Source organism: Bubalus bubalis, chromosome 20, assembly GCF_019923935.1.
Source record: "Bubalus bubalis isolate 160015118507 breed Murrah chromosome 20, NDDB_SH_1, whole genome shotgun sequence".
Taxonomy (NCBI): Eukaryota; Metazoa; Chordata; class Mammalia; order Artiodactyla; family Bovidae; genus Bubalus; species Bubalus bubalis.
The window spans coordinates 27,907,866-27,931,030 of record NC_059176.1 but is presented as its reverse complement, the minus strand read 5'-3'; the positions used below and the strand labels follow the sequence as shown (position 1 = coordinate 27,931,030).

Here is a 23,165-nt window from a genome sequence, read left to right as displayed (position 1 = left end):
ATATATTTAATTGGTTTTGTATATAATATTTGATAGATTGCGTAAGACTTAAAAATTCTAAGATCTTGCTAAATTCACATGAAATTCCATTTTAGGGAATAAGGTTTGAGGAACCACGTAAGAGAAAGCAGATAGGTTTTTAAGTTGTGAGAGAGTTGTTAAGGCAACTAGTTTGTTTTAGTTATTATCAAACATAGCCTCCAGACAGAGAAGACAGGAAAATTGAGGGAAGGGAAGGACTAGAAACAAAATGCATATTTGGTTAATAGGGTTTTATTTTAAGTTTGTAAGATCACATTAAAATTTGTATTTAGTGTTTTTAGTTGTTAGATTTGCCTTAAATTTTGAGGTCATCTTGCACTTTTAACAGTAAATCATAAACTGTCTTTGGTGATTTCTTAAAATACTGTGACATTGTTAACTTGTCTGGTGCTTTATTATGAACATCTTTAAGATGTATATAGTTCAGCATGTATAATTCATGACTAAGATTTGTCCTTTTTCTCTTTCTAGGAAGATGATCCATATGATCTTGAAGACCTTTCTGCACAGAAATGAGGGAAATACAAAGAACCAAATGTAGTTCTGAAATGTGGGATCTGTACTTTGAGATGATTTTATTTTCAAAATGAGAAGTATATCTGGTTATCTTTATGAATGTAGAGACATGACAAGAGAGTTATGATGGCAAAAAACAAAGAGCCTCGCCCCCCGTCCTATACCATCAGTGTAGTTGGACTCTCTGGGACTGAAAAAGACAAAGGTAACTGTGGAGTTGGAAAGTCTTGTTTGTGCAATAGATTTGTACGCTCAAAAGCTGATGAATATTATCCAGAACATACTTCTGTGCTTAGCACCATTGACTTCGGAGGACGAGTAGTAAACAATGATCATTTTTTGTACTGGGGTGACATAACACAAAGTGGTGAAGATGGAGTAGAGTGCAAAATTCATGTCATCGAACAAACTGAGTTCATTGATGACCAGACTTTCTTGCCTCATCGGAGTACGAATTTGCAACCATATATAAAGCGTGCAGCTGCCTCTAAATTGCAGTCAGCAGAAAAACTAATGTATATTTGCACTGATCAACTAGGCTTGGAACAAGACTTCGAACAGAAGCAAATGCCTGAAGGGAAGCTCAATGTAGATGGATTTTTATTGTGCATTGACGTAAGTCAGGGATGCAATAGGAAGTTTGATGATCAACTTAAATTTGTGAATAACCTTTTTGTCCAGCTATCAAAATCAAAAAAACCTGTAATAATAGCAGCAACTAAATGTGATGAATGTGTGGATCATTATCTTAGAGAAGTTCAGGCATTTGCTTCAAACAAAAAGAACCTTCTTGTAGTGGAAACATCAGCACGATTTAACGTCAACATTGAGACATGTTTCACTGCACTGGTACAAATGTTGGATAAAACTCGTGGCAAGCCTAAAATTATTCCCTATCTGGATGCTTATAAAACACAGAGACAACTTGTTGTCACAGCAACAGATAAGTTCGAAAAACTTGTACAGACTGTGAGAGATTATCATGCAACTTGGAAAACTGTTAGTAACAAATTGAAAAATCATCCTGATTATGAAGAATACATCAACTTAGAGGGAACAAGAAAGGCTAGAAATACATTCTCAAAACACATAGAACAGCTTAAACAGGAACATATAAGAAAAAGGAGAGAAGAATATATAAATACTTTACCGAGAGCTTTTAACACTCTTTTGCCAAATCTGGAAGAGATTGAACATTTGAATTGGTCAGAAGCTTTGAAGTTAATGGAAAAGAGAGCAGATTTTCAGTTATGTTTTGTGGTGCTAGAAAAAACACCTTGGGATGAAACTGACCATATAGACAAAATCAACGATAGACGGATCCCATTTGACCTCCTGAGCACTTTAGAAGCTGAAAAAGTCTATCAGAACCATGTACAGCATCTAATATCAGAGAAGAGGAGGGTAGAAATGAAGGAAAAATTCAAGAAGACTTTGGAAAAAATTCAGTTTATTTCACCTGGGCAACCATGGGAGGAAGTTATGTGCTTTGTAATGGAGGATGAAGCCTTCAAATACATCACTGAGGCTGATAGCAAAGAGGTGTATGGTAGGCATCAGCGAGAAATAGTTGAAAAAGCCAAAGAAGAGTTTCAGGAAATGCTTTTTGAACATTCTGAACTTTTTTATGATTTAGATCTTAATGCAACACCTAGTTCAGATAAAATGAGTGAAATTCATACAGTTTTGAGTGAAGAACCTAGATACAAAGCTTTACAGAAACTTGCACCGGATAGGGAGTCTCTTCTACTTAAGCATATAGGATTTGTTTATCATCCCACTAAAGAAACATGTCTTAGTGGCCAAAACTGTACAGACATTAAAGTAGAGCAGTTACTTGCCAGTAGTCTTTTGCAGTTGGATCATGGTCGCTTACGGTTGTATCATGATAGCACCAATATAGATAAAGTTAACCTTTTCATTTTAGGGAAAGATGGCCTTGCCCAAGAACTAGCAAATGAGATAAGGACACAATCCACTGACGATGAGTATGCCTTAGATGGAAAAATTTATGAACTTGATCTTCGGCCTGTTGATGCCAAGTCGCCTTACTTTTTAAGTCAGTTGTGGACTGCTGCCTTTAAACCACATGGGTGCTTTTGTGTATTTAATTCCATTGAGTCACTGAATTTTATTGGGGAGTTTATTGGAAAAATAAGAACTGAAGCTTCTCAGATCAGAAAAGATAAGTATATGGCCAACCTTCCATTTACATTAATTCTGGCTAATCAGAGAGATTCTATTAGTAAGAATCTACCAATTCTCAGGCACCAAGGGCAACAGTTGGCAAACAAGTTACAATGTCCTTTTGTAGATGTACCTGGTGGTACATATCCTCGTAAATTTAATGAAACCCAAATAAAGCAAGCTCTAAGAGGAGTATTAGAATCTGTTAAACATAATTTAGATGTGGTGAGCCCAGTTCCCACCAATAAGGATGTATCAGAAGCTGACTTGAGAATTGTCATGTGTGCCATGTGTGGTGATCCATTTAGTGTGGATCTTATTCTTTCACCCTTCCTTGATTCTCATTCTTGTAGTGCTGCCCAAGCTGGACAGAATAATTCCCTAATGCTTGATAAAATCATTGGTGAAAAAAGGAGGCGAATACAGATCACAATATTATCATACCATTCCTCAATTGGAGTAAGGAAAGATGAACTGGTTCATGGTTATATACTAGTGTATTCTGCCAAACGGAAAGCATCAATGGGAATGCTTCGAGCATTTCTGTCAGAGGTTCAGGACACCATCCCTGTACAACTGGTTGCAGTTACTGACAGCCAAGCAGACTTTTTTGAAAATGAGGCCATCAAGGAGTTAATGACTGAAGGAGAACACATTGCAACTGAGATCTCTGCTAAATTTACAGCATTGTATTCTTTATCTCAGTATCATCGGCAAACTGAGGTCTTTACACTGTTTTTCAGTGATGTTCTAGAGAAAAAAAATATGATAGAAAATTCCTATTTATCTGATAGTACAAGGGAATCAACCCATCAGAGTGAAGATGTTTTCCTGCCATCTCCCAGAGACTGTTTTCCCTACAACAACTACCCTGATTCAGATGATGATACAGAAGCACCACCTCCTTATAGTCCAATTGGGGATGATGTACAGCTGCTTCCAACACCTAGTGACCGATCCAGATATAGATTAGATTTGGAAGGAAATGAATACCCTATTCACAGCACCCCGAATTGTCATGACCATGAACGCAACCATAAAGTGCCTCCACCTATTAAACCTAAACCAGTTGCACCGAAGACAAATGTGAAAAAACTGGATCCAAACCTTTTAAAAACAATTGAAGCTGGTATTGGTAAAAATCCAAGAAAACAGACTTCTCGGGTGCCTTTGGCACATCCCGAAGATATGGATCCTTCAGATAACTATTCAGAACCCATTGACACAATTTTCAAACAGAAGGGCTATTCTGATGAGATATACGTTGTCCCAGATGACAGTCAGAATCGTGTTATTAAAATTAGAAACTCATTTGTAAATAACACTCAAGGAGATGAAGAAAATGGATTTTCCGATAGAACCTCGAAAAGTCATGGAGAACGGAGGCCTTCAAAATACAAATATAAATCTAAAACCCTGTTTAGTAAAGCCAAGTCATACTACAGAAGAACACATTCAGATGCAAGTGATGATGAGGCTTTCACGACTTCTAAAACGAAAAGAAAAGGAAGACATCGTGGAAGTGAGGAAGATCCACTTCTTTCTCCTGTTGAAACTTGGAAAGGTGGTATTGATAATCCTGCAATCACTTCAGATCAAGAGTTAGATGATAAGAAAATGAAGAAGAAAACCCACAAAGTGAAAGAAGACAAAAAAGTAAGTTTAATTTATGGTTCATAATGTTTCTACAGATGTTTGTTTTGATTTTTAAAAAATTAGTTTTTTAAGATAATGGATTTGATGTCAGTGAGAAGTTACGCTGTCTGTCATTTAGTAAGTGTAATTGACAGCTCTTTTTAATTTTCTGAATATTTTGTGAGGATTGATTATTTTTTGTTACTTCATTTTATTTATTTTTTGTTACCTCATTTTATTTACTTGTGCTTTAACTTGTTCGTTTCGCAGAGTCAGACATGACTGGGCAACTAAACAGCAAAAAGTTTATTTGGGGTGGAAGTTTGATTTTGTATTCTTCAGCATAAAAGTTCTAGGTGAATAGGTAGATTCTGTCTACAGAAACTTAGATATAAAATGCTTTTGTTCATTTTCTCTGTTTGTAAGCATCCTATTTGTCTGTTTTTCCCTTTTGACTTCGCAGTTTTGCAGCTTGATTTGTTGACATATTAATTTGATATATTGGCATATTTGATACATTGTTTTTTTGCGGTTTGCTTTTTGCACTTCCCAGATACTGCATTTTTTACAAATTGAAGGTTTGTGACAACCCTGCAATGATCAAGGCTTCATAGCACCATTTTTACAGTAGCATTTTCTTACTTCTTGCTTTTGTGTTACATTTTGGTAATTCTCAAAATATTCTAAATGTTAAAATTATTATAATATTTGTTACAGGGGTCAGTGATTTTTGATGTTACTTTTGCAAAAAGATTACAACTCACTGAAGACTCAAATAATGATTAACACATTTTAGCTACATTTTTAAATTGATGTACATACATTGGTTTTTTTTAGGTATAATACTGTCGTACACTTAATAGATTGCCATATAGTGTACATGTAATTTTTACATGCACTGGGAAACCAGAGAATTTGTGTGATTCACTTTATTGTGATATTTGTTTTTAGGCAGTGGTCTGGAACTCAACTGTATTATCTCCAAGACATGCCTATATAACATTGCTTTAAATTTTAGATTCATTGTGTTACGATACTTGAACTTAAGAGAATTGGAAAACATGATATTTTGGAAGCTTTTAGATCTATAAGTGATTTTTTAATCCTTCAGTGTTTAACCTTAAACATAAATGTTACTTAAACGTTTGAACCTCTGTTCTTAAAAAGATAAACATAGCTTACAATGCAGCTTTATAAATATAGTTTTATGCTGCAGTTACACTTTAGGGCTTTGTATTATATATGTACAGTGAAGTGCCTTGGATGTCTCCAAGGCTATTTATATCATAGTTATCCGTGGTATTTTTCCTTTAAGCATTACAGAAAAGCTGGAGCATTTTAGTGCAGCTTTTGTTTGCCTGGAAATTATTTTCATTGTGTAAGCTGGACTTGAGTAAGTTGTCTTCTGTTTCAGTTTAGTGAGCATTCACTGAAAACCTGCTAAATGCTTAAGTCTGTACAAAAAGCTGTTGAAGGATATAAAAGAATTGAAGATGCACATCCCTAAAAAAGCTTAAATGTTAGTTTGAAAGACAGTACCCTGTTTTTGGAACAGAGGTAGAAAAGTAATACTAGAGCACTGTAGGGAAGCATGTGTAATAGTTAAGAGCACATGATCTAGAGCCAGACTGCTAGGATTTGAATCAGCTTACTAGCTGTGTAACTTCTGTATACTCCTTTCAAGGAAGGTGGAGATAAACATATTTCTCTATGAGAAATACGTTCATAGTTATTTTAAATAGTGCTTGCTGTTGATAAGTCACATTAGTCGTGTCCGACTCTGTGCGACCCCAGATACGGCAACCCACCAGGCTCCCCCGTCCCTGGGATTCTCCAGGCAAGAATACTGGAGTGGGTTGCCATGTCCTTCTCCAATGCGTGAAAGTGAAAAGTGAAAGGGAAGTCGCTTAGTTGTGTCCAAGTCTTCGCAACCCCATGGACTGCAGCCTACCAGGCTCCTCAGTCCATGGGATTTCCCAGGCAAGAGTACTGGAGTGGGGTGCCATCGCCTTCTCCGAAATAGTGCTTGGCATGTGGTAAATTGATAAAATTAAAAAGTATATATGTTATTTTGTGATAATACTGTCAAATACATATATTAAGTGAATATAAGATGAGAGATCACCGTAGAGGTATAGAGTTAGGTTCACAAAACTTCATGAAAAAGGTAAATCACCAGTTTTGAGTATTTTGATTGGTTTTTAGGAAGAACAAAAGATATTTTAAGAGGGGGAAGTCATTTGTACAGAGGTATAAGATTGTGTCTAGGCAAGTTAAGATACAATAGGAAACTGTCCCAGTTGAGGGTATTGTGCAATATCATTGCCTTTATAGGGAGGCCTGGCGTGCTGCAGTCCATGGGGTCACAAAGAGTTGGACACAACTGAGCAACTGAACTGAAACTTATAAGAGTCTGCTAAACTGAAGAGCTAGTTCAATTTCAAAAGCAGTTAGTTAAGCAGGGCGTAAGCAGTAAGAAAATTGTTTTGTACTTGAGATTCCAAATAGGGAGGAGATTGGCATCAGGTAGTCTAGATAGGAGGCCGATGTACGCATTCAGTTTTGAAGTGATGAGTACAGAGACCAAATGAGAAATCAACAAAACTAAAAGTTTTATTATATGAAAAGACTAGAAACATAGACCAAAATCTGGCAAAATCAGGTAAAAAGAGAAGGTGTAAACCCTGAGAATGAAAAGGGGAATATAATTACAAATAGATCAGATTAATAAGCGGAGAAACCAATGGCACCAAACTCCAGTACTCTTGCCTGGAAAATCCCATGGACGGAGGAACTTGGTGGGCTGCAGTCCATGGGGTTGCTAAGAGTTGGGCACGACTGAGTGACTTCACTTTCACTTTTCACTTTCCTGCATTGGAGAAGGAAATGGCAACCCACTCCAGTGTTGTTGCCTGGAGAATCCCAAGAACAGGGGAGCCTGGTGGGCTGCCGTCTGTGGGGTTGCACAGAGCTGGACACGACTGAAGTGACGTAGCAGCAGCAGGTTAATAAGATAGTAGACAATACTGTCAACAGTTGAGATCAATAAATTTGAAAGTTAAGCAAAGTTGAAGTCCATGACAAGAAAGCTTAGAATAATCATGTAACTGTTAAATAAGTTATGAAGTAGTAGTTACATCTTAGCACAAAAATACCAGGCCCAGGTAATTCTACAGGAGACTTTTTAAGGAACAGGTCATTCCAATGTTCTACAAATCCAGAAAATCAGATCAGATCAGTCGCTCAGTCCTGTCCGACTCTTTGAGACCCCATGAATTGCAGCACGCCAGGCCTCCCTGTCCATCACCAACTCCCGGAGTTCACCCAGACTCACGTCCATCGAGTCAGTGATGCCATCCAGCCATCTCATCCTCTGTCGTCCCCTTCTCCCCCTGCCCCCAATCCCTCCCCGCATCAGAGTCTTTTCCAATGAGTCAACTCTTCGCATGAGGTGGCCAAAGGACTGGAGTTTCAGCTTTAGCATCATTCCTTCCAAAGAAATCCCAGGGCTGATCTCCTTCAGAATGGACTGGTTGGATCTCCTTGCAGTCCAAGGGACCCTCAAGAGTCTTCTCCAACACCACAGTTCAAAAGCATCAATTCTTCGGCGCTCAGCCTTCTTCACAGTCCAACTCTCACATCCATACATGACCACTGGAAAAACCATAGCCTTGACTAGACGGACCTTTGTTGGCAAAGTAATGTCTCTGTTTTTGAATATGCTATCTAGGTTGGTCATAGCTTTCCTTCCAAGGAGTAAGCATCTTTTAATTTCATGGCTGCAGTTACCATCTGCAGTGATTTTGGAGCCCCCCAAAATAAAGTCTGATACTGTTTCCACTGTTTCCCCATCTATTTCCCATGAAGTGGTGGGACCAGATGCCATGATCTTCGTTTTCTGAATGTTGAGCTTTAAGCCAACTTTTTCACTCTCCACTTTCACTTTCATCAAGAGGCTTTTGAGTTCCTCTTCACTTTCTGCCATAAGGGTGGTGTCATCTGCATATCTGAGGTTATTGATTTTTCTCCTGGCAATCTTGATTCCAGCTTGTGCTTCTTCCAGCCCAGCGTTTCTCATGATGTACTCTGCATATAAGTTAAATAAGCAGGGTGACAATATACAGCCTTGACGTACTCCTGTTCCTATTTGGAACCAGTCTGTTGTTCCATGTCCAGTTCTAACTGTTGCATCCTGACCTGCATACAAATTTCTCAAGAGGCAGATCAGGTCGTCTGGTATTTCCATCTCTTTCAGAATTTTCCACAGTTTATTGTGATCCACACAGTCAAAGGCTTTGGCATAGTCAATAAAGCAGAAATAGATGTTTTTCTGGAACTCTCTTGCTTTTTCCATGATCCAGCGGATGTTGGCAATGTGATCTCTGGTTCCTCTGCCTTTTCTAAAACCAGCTTGAACATCAGGAAGTTCACGGTTCACATATTGCTGAAGCCTGGCTTGGAGAATTTTGAGCATTACTTTACTAGCGTATGAGATGAGTGCAACTGGGTGGTAGTTTGAGCATTCTTTGGCATTGCCTTTCTTTGGGATTGGAATGAAAACTGACCTTTTCCAGTCCTGTGGCCACTGCTGAGTTTTCCAAATTTGCTGGCATATTGAGTGCAGCACTTTAGCAGCATCATCTTTCAGGATTTGGAATAGCTCAACTGGAATTCCATCACCTCCACTAGCTTTGTTCGTAATGATGCTTTCTAAGGCCCACTTGACTTCACATTCCAGGATGTCTGGCTCTAGGTCAGTGATCACACCATCGTGATTATCTGGGTTGTGAAAATCTTTTTTGTACAGTTCTTCTGTGTATTCTTGCCACCTCTTCTTAATATCTTCTGCTTCTGTTAGGTCCATACCATTTCTGTCCTTTATCGAGCCCATCTTTGCATGAAATGTTCCTTTGGTATCTCTGATTTTCTTGAAGAGATCCCTAGTCTTTCCCATTCTGTTGTTTTCCTCTATTTCTTTGCATTGATCGCTGAAGAAGGCTTTCTTATCTCTTCTTGCTATTCTTTGGAACTCTGCATTCAGATGTTTATATCTTTCCTTTTCTCCTTTGCTTTTCGCTTCTCTTCTTTTCACAGCTATTTGTAAGGCCTCCCCAGACAGCCATTTTGCTTGTTTGCATTTCTTTTCTATGGGAATGGTCTTGATCCCTGTCTCCTGTACAATGTCACGAACCTCATTCCATAGTCATCAGGCACTCTTATCTATCAGATCTAGGCCCTTAAATCTATTTCTCACTTCCACTTTATAATCATAAGGGATTTGATTTAGGTCATACCTGAATGGTCTAGTGGTTTCCCCTACTTTCTTCAATTTAAGTCTGAATTTGGCAATAAGGAGTTCATGGTCTGAGCCACAGTCAGCTCCTGGTCTTGTTTTTGCTGACTGTATAGAGCTTCTCCATCTTCGGCTGCAAAGAACATAATCAGTCTGATTTCGGTGTTGACCATCTGGTGATGTCCATGTGTAGAGTCTTCTCTTGTGTTGTTGGAAGAGGGTGTTTGTTAATGACCAATGCATTTTCTTGGCAAAACTCTATTAGTCTTTGCCCTGCTTCTTTCTGTATTCCAAGGCCAAATTTGCCTGTTACTCCAGGTGTTTCTTGACTTCCTACTTTTGCATTCCAGTCCCCTATAATGAAAAGGACATCTTTTTGGGGTGTTCTAAAAGGTCTTGTAGGTCTCCATAGAACCATTCAACTTCAGCCTCTTCAGCATTACTGGTTGGGGCATAGACTTGGATTACTGTGATATTGAATGGTTTGCCTTGAAAACAAACAGAGATCATTCTGTCGTTTTTGAGATTGCATCCAGGTACTGCATTTTGGACTCTTTTTTTGACCATGATGGCCACTTCATTTCTTCTGAGGGATTCCTGTCCGCAGTAGTAGATATAATGGTCATCTGAGTTAAATTCACCCATTCCAGTCCATTTCAATTCTCTGATTCCTAGAATGTCGACATTCACTCTTGCCATCTCTTGTTTAACCACTTCCAATTTGCCTTGATTCATGTACCTGACATTCCAGGTTCCTGTGCAATATTGCTCTTTACAGCATCAGACTTTGCTTCTATCACCAGTCACATCCACAGCTGGGTATTGTTTTTGCTTTGGCTCCATCCCTTCATTCTTTCTGGACGAGATACCCCTCGTCCAAGGTAAGGAGCAATGGCTGCGCTTTGCTGGAGCAGCTGTGAAGAGATACTCCACTTCCAAGGTAAGAGAAACCCAAGTAAGATGGTAGGTGTTGCAAGAGGGCATCAGAGGGCAAACACACTGAAACCATACTCACAGGAAACTAATCAATCTAATCACACTAGGACCACAGCCTTGTCTAACTCAATGAAACTAAGCCATGCCTGTGGGGCAACCCAAGATGGGCAGGTCATGGTGGAAAGATCTGACAGAATGTGGTCCACTGGAGAAGGGAATGGCAAACCACTTCAGTATTCTTGCCTTGAGAACCCCATGAACAGTATGAAAATGCAAAATGACACGATACTGAAAGAGAAGCTCCCCAGGTCAGTAGGTGCCCAATATACTACTGCAGATCAGTGGAGAAATAACTCCAGAAAGAATGAAGGGATGGAGCCAAAGCAAAAACAATCCAGAAAATAGAGTAGGAGAATTCATTCAATTCATTCTCTGTGAAGTTACCTCTTCTTAGTCCCAGAGCACCATTTTACTTATGAGTGCACATGCAAAAATTTTAAAGTGCAACTCCACGGACTCTTAACTGCAACTTTGAAATCCATAACCTCTGAAAATCAAAAATTTTTGTAGAATTTGGCAGCATGATCTGATTTACCCTGTTCTTGGGAAAATCCTACTTGAACTGGTGTGTGAGACTACATATAATCATTGTTTGTCTTATTTTTAAAAATATCCATCGAGTTCACTGCAGATATATTCATGTATTTGAACACAGGGTACTGACCCACAATTGTTGGGGTTGTCAGATGTATTTAAACGCCAAATAAATAAATAAACAAACAATATATAGAAACTACTTGATAAAATTTAATTCATTAGCTTCTTACTAATTTAGTGGAAAGCTACTAAATTAAGAACAGATGAGAGCTTACTTGAGAACAGGTATCTATAAATATGCAAACAAGTGACTCACTTTAAATAATATCCTCATGAGGGAAATAAATTCCCTTTTCACCCAGAAACTAGATAGAATATTTATAATATCACCACTTCCAGTCAATATTATACAGAGATCCTAGTTAAAGCAAAAAGATAAAGAAAAAATAATAAAAGCATGAGTATTGGAAAGAAACAAAACTTTCATTAGTGGCTGATAATATGATTGGCCTATGTAAAAGCCAAATAGGATCTACAGATAAATTATAAATAAAAGAGCAAAGTTAGTTCCATATGTCATCAATAATCAAGTCAGTTGCATCTCTATACCTCAGCAATAAATAACTAGAAAAAGTAGTTAGAGAAGACACCATTTACAAAAGCATAGCAGATTATCTAGTGCCTGGGAGTAATTGTAACATAATGTGCAAACCTCTGTGTTGAAAAGCATAAAACATTATTTTAAGTCATTAAAGAGTATCTAAATAAATGGGGAGCTGTTGCCTTCCTGTCCATGAATGTGGCTTATCATAAAGAAATTATTGTTCTTCAGGCTGTACATCTCTAAATTGTGTTGTTTCACTCAAAGTGTCAAAGATTTTTCAAGAAATTTTACACAGATTCTAATACAAATATGGAAGAGTAGTAAATATAAATATCGAATAGCTAGGACACTTCTGAAGAAGAAAGGCAGAGGTGGAGTGGTGATGTATGTGCTTATTCTGTCAAATTGTGTAGAACTTTAGTATTTAACACAGTGTGGTATTGGCATAGAGACAGTCACATTGACCAGTAAAATAGAACAGAGAGCTCCCAAATATACAGGCCTCTAACTCAGAACTGTACTTCCAAGTCACCTAAGGCTGTTGAACACTTGAAATGTGGCTAATCTAAATTAGGATAAACTGGTCTACAGGGTAAGTAAAGGCTTCCCTGAGACTTGTCGTTTTTTAGATCTGATAGATGAATAGAACTTAACTAGGGGAGTGGTTAGGTGGATGGAAGAATATTTAATCCTAAATGAATATAATGTGCATGTTCTTAAAGGAGGTCACTGTGACTAGTCAATGATCTAAAACAATTGTTGACAAACTTTCTGTAAAGAGCTAAATAATAAATATATGAGGCTTTGAAGATGTAATACATCCTGTATCATAACTGCTCAGTTTTACTGTTGCAGTGCATAAGCAGCCATGGACAATATGTAAATGAATTGAGTATGGCTATTTTCAAAAAACAGGCAACAGGGTAAACTGGTCTGCTAGGCCATAGTTGGCTGATACCTGATCTATGGGAGAGAATAGTACAAAGAGAGATTTGAGAGTGGGGACTGGACTCAGACCTTTTTAGTACTGTTGGACTTTTTGTTATTGAGCCTAAGAGTAAATTGAAATGAACAGAGTTAGTGAATCTGGAATCACTTGGTTTCAGTGTTAGTATGGGTTGAGTGATATGGAAGACCACTAGGCATTTACAGTAGCCTAAGTGAATCGTGATGAACGATTTGAATAGTTGGAGTCTGGAAGGAGAATGGTGGCAATGGATAGAATGGGATGGATTTGGTGAATATATATTGCATATATGAGGGAAGGGTAAAGATGATGAATGAGAGAGGAAAGATACCGCCTTGGTTTCTAGCTTGTGCAGCTTAATCAGTGATGATGCTGTTCCTTACATGAAGTGAAGTCGCCCAGTCGTGTCTGACTGTAGCCTACCAGGCTTCTCTGTCCATGGGATTTTCCAGGCAATAGTACTGGAGTGGATTGCCATTTCCTTCTCCAGGGGATCTTCCTGACCCAGGGATCGAACCCAGGTCTCCCGCATTCTAGACAGACGCTTAACTGTCTAAGCCACCAGGGAAGTTCTTTACATAGAGCATTGGAAATTTGCCAGGTTTGGAATTGAGGGGTAGAAGTTAGAGTTCAGGTGGAGATGTCAAGTAGGTATTTAGATATGCAGATCTTCAGAGAAGAGGTGTGAATTGGAGATACATATTTAGGAGACAGTGAAGCAGAGATGGCAGTAGATGAAATGACATAGGGAGAGTGAATACAGTTGTCTAACTCAGCCTTGAAGAGCTACCAATGTTGAATGGCCAGGTAGCAGAGATGATCCTTAAAGGTAGGGAGAGTAAACAAAGATCACATACCCTTTCTTAGCTGATTGCCTCACCTGTAAATTAAGAATTACAATATTTTCCTTGGAATTGTGGTAGAAATTGGAACTATGTGTTTCAAATGCCTGACATGTAGCAGTGCTCAATAAATGCTATCATAATGTGCTTCATGCCTGAAATATCCCAGTATACTCCATCTGTATTTCAGAATAGTCCTCTATCCCATTTGCTGGATTACTTTCCTGACTCATTTTTAAATTAAATACTCCTAACTTTTGCACTTAGGTGATTTCTGTGATTTCTGATCCTAAGTTTATGCACTTCTTTTCTTTCTTTTATTTCTCTCTGAGAGAAAAGTTCATTCTCTTAACCTTTGTTCTTTGATTCCAACATGGGAGCTATAGTCTAGGAATATTTTCTTAGGTTCCTTGACATCTGGAAAATCATAACATTTGGGCATTAGCGGCATTTAAAAGAGGCTCAAAGACCTGATTCTCCTAATGTGGGCTTTAATTGTCATTTCTGCCAATCAGAGATGGCTTTATGCTTAACTATCTTTTGTTCTGTACCCCCAAAGGAGTTTAGTATTAGTTGTGGGAACAAGAGCTGTAAGATAGTCCTTGATTTGGAAAGATTTGTAAGGATTATTTTCTTAAATCATGGCCCATTATACATATATATTTCTATGTAAAGGGAATTTTCTAAAACAGTACCTACTTTATAAGTTATTTTGATTTTTTGGCCTATTATAGTGAAAAAATAGGTGCTGGTTTATGACCTATTAAATTGATTTTGTAACTTACAAGTGCTTGTAAAACAGTGCTTAAGAGAATGAACTAAATGAGAAATTTTGAGTTGTATTGATAAAATTGCCAGTTTTTAAAACATGCATGCAATGAAGTGAGATGTACTTGTCTTTTCTTCAGTATCCATTTTGGTGCTATCCTCTTGATTCAGATAGTAAATAGTAGAATACTTGGTGAATTTTGTGGTGCATTAGAATAAGCTGGCGGAGAAGGCAGTGGCACCCCACTCCAGTACTTTTGCCTGGAAAACCGCATGGACGGAGGAGCCTGGTAGGCTGCAGTCCATGGGGTCCCTAGAGTCTGACACGACTGAGCGACTTCACTTTCACTTTTCACTTTAATGCATTAGAGAAGGAAATGGCAACCCACTCCAGTGTTCTTGCCTGGAGAATCCCAGGGACGCGGGAGCCTGGTGGGCTTCCGTCTATGGGGTCGCATAGAGTTGGACACGACTGAAGCGATTTAGCAGCAGCAGAATAAGCTGGTATTCTAATGATTTTTCATTTTCAGCCTTTTTAAAAGTTGTTTTCCTGTTGTTTCCAGGTCGTGAATCTTTTCATCCACTTATTTTTATTAGCAACTACCAACTGGTATTTTACCCTCAGATGTTCCTTCCAATCCATATTATTATTTTTTTTTATTTTATTGCTCCCTTCTTACTAAAACCCCTCTATCAGTATCTTAGAAGATTCTGCTGCTTTAGCTGTTGTACTAGGGCTTAGAGCCTATTAAGGAAAGAATACCAAAGTAGGTATGTTCTCTTCAAAACAAATGGGAGGGATATCTATATATTGAATCAGAAGATGTTAATTTATTATTAGTAAGTAGTGAATTGATACCAAGCTATTACTATGGTAGATCCTTTAGAATAGTAAATCTTAAGTTTAGAATTATTAGACTTCTGACTTCTAGAACCTCAGTCTTTATTAAGTAAAATGCCCAGTTTGAAAATACTGTCAAGCCAAACAGTGGTAACAAGAACTTTCTCTTGATCTAGAAATTGTTCATCCCAGATACAAAAGTAATGAAATATGTGAAAATATGTCTGTGTTGAACTGCTGTTTGTCTATATCAGAATGTATAAGTTATAGGGTAAGTTGCATGTTGTTTTTTTTTAATGTATATCACTTTTTTAGTGTAACCTTCTGACGGTTACTTAAGTGACTGTTGGTGTTCACATCTGAGAGAAACTAGAGTCCTGAAAGAATTATATTTAAGGCTAATTAAAAATTGAATGCTTGAAAAACTTACTATAGAAAGAGGAGTTCTTAGAGGTCAGATACAGATAATGTAGTTTGTACCTGTTTAATGAACAGGGTCATTTAACCAGGTCTTGAACTGCTTGACAGTTTCAGATTTTCTATTTTTTATCTATTTTTTTTTTTTTTTAATTTAAAGATTTCTGGGCAGTTGATATAGGGTGCCCATTGTATCTATTATTACCTTGCAGACACTTCCTTAATGGAGAGAATAAGGGTCACTTTTGTAAAGGAAGTGTGTTCAGAAGAATGAGAAAACTGCTTTCCCAGATTCCTCAGTCAGCGTCAGCATCTTTTCCAGTTTCATTGCTGTGAGTTGGGTCCTGTCTCCATTCCTAACCAATGAAGTCTGGCCAGGAGAGTAGAATTATGCTGCTGAATGTTGACCTGAGCCTTTAGAGCTCTGGGTGAGGTTGGCTTCCCCCAAATTAGGGTAATTTCTAAGGGATGAAAGCCAGTGTCTACTGCAGGCTGGATTTATATCTTGTTTATAGTTGATCTCCATGTCCTCGCACAATGTGTTGTACTATGATCAATTGAAGTCAGTATGAATATATGACTTTTTTTTGTAGTGGTAATAAAACAACCATTTATTTTTATATATATATATTAATAATTGCATTTATTTGACTCAAGAAATTGTTTTTTTATCCAATAAGCATCTTACTGAATGCTTGCTATGACAGAGGAACTGTCCAAAGTTATGACTTGGTCGTGGGCTCTGCTCTCAGGAATTCAGTCTAGTAAATTTGGTTTTGTTGAATATTAAGCATTTTTTTATATTTTCATCAAGGTTAGTAAAACTTCTGGAATCTCTCATTTGGAAAGCATTTACTTAGGTGTCTTTAGTAACAGCTTCTATTGCTTTCATACTGGCTAATTGGCTAAATATGTTCTGCCTCTGATTGATTAGTTCTAAAGTGTTTCAGAAATTTCTCATGAAGTTAAAATTGGTTTCTTTAGTAGCATTTCTGGTGCTGGTGACATCAATTAATGGTATGACATAAGTGTGAATATATGAGTATTTCTGCCTGTATTTTACTGTTTGCTGTTTCTTTGGATTTGGTTTTTGCTGTGGGTTTGACCAAGATCTATTGCTCTTCAAATTCAGAATAAAATGTAATTCAGAATGGTTAGTGTTTAAAGTATATTTTGATTGACATGTTCTAATAAGACTTATTTTAAATGATTGTCAGTGGTATGCTTGTTTTTTACTAATTTAAGAGCAAATGTTAATGTCTTCAGTGTGTGTTTTTTCTTAGTTTTCATAGTAGTATGTTGAATGTTTAGCAAAACCTGGCATAGCACAAATTATTGAAGTTACTCTTAGTTCTATAGCATTATAATTTTTAGAATATGTTTAGTTAATGAAACTGGAGCCTATTATACGAAGTGAGGTCAAAAAGAATAACACTAATACAGTATATTAACATATATATGGAATTTAGAAAGATGATAATGATGACCCTATATGCAAGACAGCAAGAGAGACGTAGATGTAAAGAACAGACTTTTGAACTCTGTGAGAGAAGGTGAGGGTGGGATGATTTGAGAGAATAGCACTGAAACATGCATGTTACCATATGTGAAACAGATGACCAGTGCAAGTCCAATGCATGAAGCGGGGCACTCAAAGCCGGTGCTCTGGGACAACCCAGAGGGATGGGGTGGGGGGAGATTCAGGATGGGAGGACACATGTACACCCATGGCTTGATTAATGTTGATGTATGGTAAAAACCACCACCAAAATATAAACCAAAATATATATATATATATATATATATATATCAAGGAGGCACTTAACTCCTGTAACACAAAATATGTGTTCTTACTATAATTTTATATCAGTGGGCAGTTGTTACTCTTCCAAGACTTATGAGTCTATAGGGTTATCAATTTTATGTGCTCCAAAATTTTATGTACTGCAAATTGTCCCACTCAGCCCTAGAAGAGTTATTTCTACAGTAGGTATTGTTGTATAATTTTCAGCTCTTAACTTTTTCTTGTCATCATAGTCGGTGTGTTGAAAGAGCCGTCAATAGGACTTAATCTGTGACTATGTAAAGAGATGCCTCAGAGGAAGGACGACTGCTTTTTAAAAGTAGTAATTTCTGATGTTTGCAGTTCTTAGAACAAAATATCAAGGGTATGACAAAAGTCGTCTTGAGAAAGTAACTTTGTCCAAATAAAAGGTACATTTTGCATGTGCATGTGTAATTGTTTTGAGCTTTCTGGAAATTGTTCTTAGCCTTTGAGAATCTAAGGAAGGGTTTGGGAAAAAGGAAAAATGCACATTTGCAAAATTTTAGTGGCATTTTAAAGGTTTCTTATGTACTTACTAAAACTGTGGACTCTAGAACCTTTGTTGATGTAAGAGGAGAACACACTTGAATTTTTCTTCATTCTTTACTGATGCTCTCATTGTTGGATTGGCAAATCACTAGAGTACCAGAAAGAACCTAACAGATGACATGAAAAGCAAAGGGAGAAGTAGTGGTTTTAAGAATAAAATGCTGGGTATAATATAAAACTTATTTTCCTTTTAATACACTTGAAAATAAATATTTGGAAAGCTGGGAAGAAATCTACTCATCCTTTACTGGAATAGATTTTGCTAGGTCACCCTCCTGGTGGTGGTGTTCAGTCGCTCAGTTGTGTTCAGCTTCCTCATCCTTCACTGTCTCCTGGAGTTTGCTCAGATTCATGTCCATTGAGTCGATGATGTGACTCCAGATTTAATTATTTTTTGTAATAAAGTTGTTAATGGCATTTTAAAATGCCTGCCAGGTAGATAATATATGTGGAAATGCTTTATAGAAAGATGTCATCTTAGAGATTAATCAGTGTGAGAACCATTTTGTCTGATTAGTATATAAAGAACCCAGACCACATTTTATTTGCCCTCAGTTTTCTCTTCCCTCTTTTCACATAGTGTTAGGTTAAAGGGTGTAAGAGAGTATTCACAATATCTCTCATTTGTAAAGCGTTTGGACGTCTCAGCACCTAACATTTCTCATAGAATTGGTTTTTTTCTAAAGTATTAAGTAGATCTTCACAGAATACTGGCTCCCATTAAAGGCTTCTTTCTTATATTGGTGTGTTACGCTATGGGCTTCCCTAGTAGCTCAGGTGGTAAAGAATCCGCCTGCAACGTGGGTGACCCAGTTCGATTCCTGGGTCAGGAAGATCCCCTGGAGAAGGGATCGGCTCCCCACTCCAGTATTCTTGGGCTTCCCTGGTGGCTCAGCTGGTAAGAAATCCACCTGTAATGTGGGAGACCTGGATTTGATCCCTGGGTTAGGAAGATACTCTGGAGAAGGAAACAGCTACCCACCCACTCCAGTATTCTTGCCTGAAGGATCCCATGGACAAAGGAGCCTGGCAGGCTACAGTCTATGGGGTTGCAAAGAATTGGACACGACTGAGCAATTAAGCACACACACACATGCTATGGTGTAATATTCTTCCAGCATAATCACTTTATAGTAGTTTTACTGCTTTGTAGTTCAGTAAGTTTTATTTTTATTATTACATTGTAAGCTTTTTGAGGGCTGTTATGATTATGACTCATCTTTGTGTACCCTATAGTAGTGATTCTCAATCCTGAATTAAAAAAAAAACTCAGACTTCTCGGGGTTATATTTATTGCCATCTCCCAAATTTGAATTCTCAGTCCTTGTTATTAGCTAGCACAATGGTTCTCAACCACGGTCAGTTTTGACCTGCAGTGAGCGTCTTGCAATGCCTGAAGACATTTTTGGCTGTCAGAACTAGGGTGGGGGTTTGCTACTGATAGCTGTTGGGTAAAGGCCAGGGATGCTGCTAAACACCCTGTAATTCAAAATGTCAATAATACTGAAGTTGAGAAACTCTGTCTAGCTGAATGGGTCTTTAAGGAAATTCCTGTGCGTTCTAGAAGTCAATCATACGAGGCATGTTTGTACCTGCTCATTAGGAGAGGCAGGTTTTTCCTCACAGGTCATAGATATTACTTCCCTATCCTCACCATGATTGGTTAAGAATGTTTTTTCATGAAGGAGGTACTCTGGGTCTAAACTACATGCTATTGCTATTTATTTTAGTTGGCTGATCTTTATTCTGCCATAAAACATGTTTCCATTTCATTGTCACAGTCTTAGTTGAGGTTATCATAACTTCCTACTTGGATTATTGCAGTGACCTTTTTAAGAAAAATTTAATTTGATTCATTGTAGATGGACATACCATTGTAAGAAATAATGCAGAAAGATTCCATGTACCCTTTGTCCAGTTTCCCATAAAGGTAATATCTTACAAAACTAGTACAATATCACAAACAGGATATTGACATTAACCCACGGGTCTTTCGAGTCTGCCAGGTTTGCTTGTACTCGTGTGTGTGTGTGTGTATTCTGTGAAGTTTTTCACGTGTGTAGCTTTGTGTGCCCTGTCCTGCAGAATACCTAGCATGATGTTATGTACATGGTAAATGCTCAGTTCTTACATTCTGTTGAAGATACATTACCTTATTCCAAATGAATTTGCATAGAGTTGGTTGTTAATTCTTCTTGTAGTTTTATGATAGGAATCATTATTTTGTATGAATCCTGATTTTATTAGGTTCAAATACTTAAGTTTAGGTACACATATATATTGACTCCCATAGGAAAAAAAAACTAGGTATAATAAACTATTTGCATAACTGGTAAATAAACCAGCAGTACTTTGTATGTTTATTAACAGAAACATTATATCGTGAATGCTTTCTCAGGCTCCTGTTTATCAATTTGTTTGCTTCTTTTAGTGTTGACTGAGCACCTGTGTGCCAGATACTGTGCCAAGGTGTAAGTAATAAAAAGGAAAGTTACCCTTTAATATGAAGGTAATAAAAAGGAAATACTCTAGGACAATTTCTAGAGTATTTTGGAAGTCCTACCAATAGGGCTTCTTATGCATTCACTGTAGAGAGTAAGAGAAAATCAAGGTTGATTATTAATTTATGGTATAAGCAATGGTATAAGCAACGGGTAGGTTTAGATTTGCTGGAATAGTGAAGAAGACTAAGCTAAGGGTGAAAACTTTCAGATCAGAGAGAATCAGGACATCTGTTTTGTGCCTTTTATATTATGTTAAAATATCTGTTTATTATTACATTGACATCCCAGTGTTGACATCCCAGTGGAAGTATAAAGGTTAGATGTATGAATCTGATACTCAGAGGAAAAGTTTTCAGGATAGAAGAACATTGAAAGCCATGAGTTTAGATAAATTCACATAAGGACAGAGAATGGGTGGAGAAGGGAGAACTTAGAACTGACACTGGGTAAACCAGAAAGAGTTATAGTAGATGAAACTGAAAAAGGAATTCTTGGTGAGAAAAGAGGAAGAACTAGTAAAGAGTCGTGACATGGGAGCCAAGAGAGCAAGTGTTTAAGAAGAAGTGATCAATCAAGAAAGTTGCTGAGAGCTCAAGAGGAGTGAAAAGTTTCTTTTTGATTTGATGGTGTAGAGGTGTCTGATTTTAACAAGCATTTCAGTGGGACGGGAGAGAAAGCCAGATGGAAGTAGGTTGAAGAGTGAATGGGATGTGGAAAAGTACAGAGATTGTAAATGTAGATGACATCTTCAAGAAGTTTTTCTATGAAGAGGAACAAGAATTGGGACAGTAGAGCTCAATATGGGATCAAAGGAGGGTTTTGTTTTTGTGTTTGTTTTTTAAAATGAGAGGATATTTGTATATTCATAAGAACGACCCAGGAGAGGGATAGATGGATGAAATGTGAATTGAGGACATTAGGAAGAGAGAGGGTAGGTAGTGCTTGTAGTTACATGAGTTTCTTTGATTGCACAACCTCTCAGTTTTTTAGCATGCTGTGATACGTTGAGAATCTGTGTGGGACAGAGTATGGTAAGAAAGAGGGAAAACTCAAAATTGGAAGCTACTGGGGAAAAATTTGATTTCCTATCTCTTTCCTTTTTGAAAACAGGATTACAATTTATGTATTGTAGACAGTTTTTTTCCATAGGCATAATTTTTAAGATCTTGATTTTTTTTTTCTGGTTACACAAGTAATCTTTATCTTCTCAGAAAGCATTTTCTTTACAAAAGGAACTGTACAATCTACAGTGAAAATTCTGTGTAACCTCACCCCAACCTTTTCTTTCTTTCCTTTTTTACCATCCTCTAAACTTTTAGAGGATTGTTGTCAATACTTTAGTATTTGTTTTTTAATTTTTTCTATAATATTAACGTAAATGATTTACTTTGGAATGAGATTATACTGTTTATCTGGTTCCTAAACTTTAGCATATATTAGTATATATAAATCTGTTGAAATCAACCTTCTTAATTCATCTTTGTTATCCATAATTTTGGTATACTTGATCTGACAAGAACTAAAGGAGATCATTCAAAAATTTCTGTTTCCTTAGAGGTACATATTTCTGCTATAGTTTGTTGCTACTTGATGGGTTGAATTCTGGATAATTGTCATGTGAGTCTCTTTTGTATGGTTCAAAGCCTTTTGCTTTGAAGACAGCAGCAGAGTTAACATTGCTCTTGTAAAAACAAAAATTATTCTTTTTTCCATCATTTTGTTTTCAACTTTTAGGAGTGTCTGTTAAAATGACATGTGGTTAGTCGCGTTTAGTTTTTTTTTTTTTTTTTTTTTACCAAGTCTGAGAGTCTTTTATAACTTACCCGATCTTATTCCATTTAGATATTAAAAAAAATTTTTTTTTTAATCTTTGTTTTTGGCTGTGCTGGGTCTTCATTGCTGCGTGGGCTTTTCTCAGTTTGCAGGTGGTGGGGCTACTCTCTAGTTGCGGAGCTTGGGTTTCTCATTGCAGTTGTTTTTCTTGTTGCTGAGCTTGGGCTCTAGGGCACGAGGCCTTCAGTAGTTGGCGGCAGTAGTTGTGGTTCCTGGGCTCTATAGAGAACAGACTCAGTAGCTGTGGCGCACGGGCTTAGTTGCTGCAAGTCATGTGGGATCTTCCCGGTCCAGGGATTGAACCTGTGTCTTCTGCACTGGCAGATGGATATTTTACCACTGAGTTACCAGGGAAACCCCCATTTACATTTATTTTTATGTTTCAGTCTGCTTTTTTCTTATTTTCTATTTTTATTTTTCATCAGCAAAAAAAAGAAGAGAAAGGAGCTATTAGTTTATTTGAGGCTTCTTTTTATCTTTAAGTTTATATTGAATCCCAACTTCAGTTTAACATCCTTAATCCTTCATTGTATATTGTGATACCCTGTTGCGTATTAACATAATTACTTTATCTTTTACTCCCCACCACCTTTTTTAGGATAGGTTGAAGCTTTTGGTTCTGGCCTACTAGTTGTTTAATTTTTACATTCTGTACATTGACTCACAAAATTACAGATAATATTCTGTTTAGTAGCTGTATCACTGTAACTCAGAATTAGTTTTGTGTTTAAGTGTTTATTTTTATGTTTTTCAAAGCACACATTTTCCAGATGTAAGTTCTTTAATACTGATGATGTTTCATTGTGGTT

At 37.3% G+C, this 23,165-nt stretch overlaps 2 protein-coding genes across 3 annotated transcripts in view; both read left to right on the top strand.

Moving 5' to 3' along the window:
• The window catches only part of NUBPL (nucleotide binding protein like), a 457,415-nt gene extending 456,652 nt beyond the window's left edge, over positions 1 to 763 (top strand). Inside the window, exon 18 of the mRNA XM_045163735.1 lies at positions 514 to 763. The gene's annotated coding sequence lies outside the window, so the exon portion shown is untranslated. The remainder of the gene's footprint in view (positions 1 to 513) is intronic.
• ARHGAP5 (Rho GTPase activating protein 5) overlaps positions 680 to 23,165 on the top strand; it is a 65,589-nt gene continuing 43,103 nt past the window's right edge. For both annotated transcript variants that reach the window (XM_006056263.4, XM_025271245.3), the window contains exon 1: positions 680 to 4,401. In XM_006056263.4, coding sequence (XP_006056325.1) covers positions 682 to 4,401 — 3,720 coding nt within the window. In that variant the 5' untranslated portion in view covers positions 680 to 681. The remainder of the gene's footprint in view (positions 4,402 to 23,165) is intronic.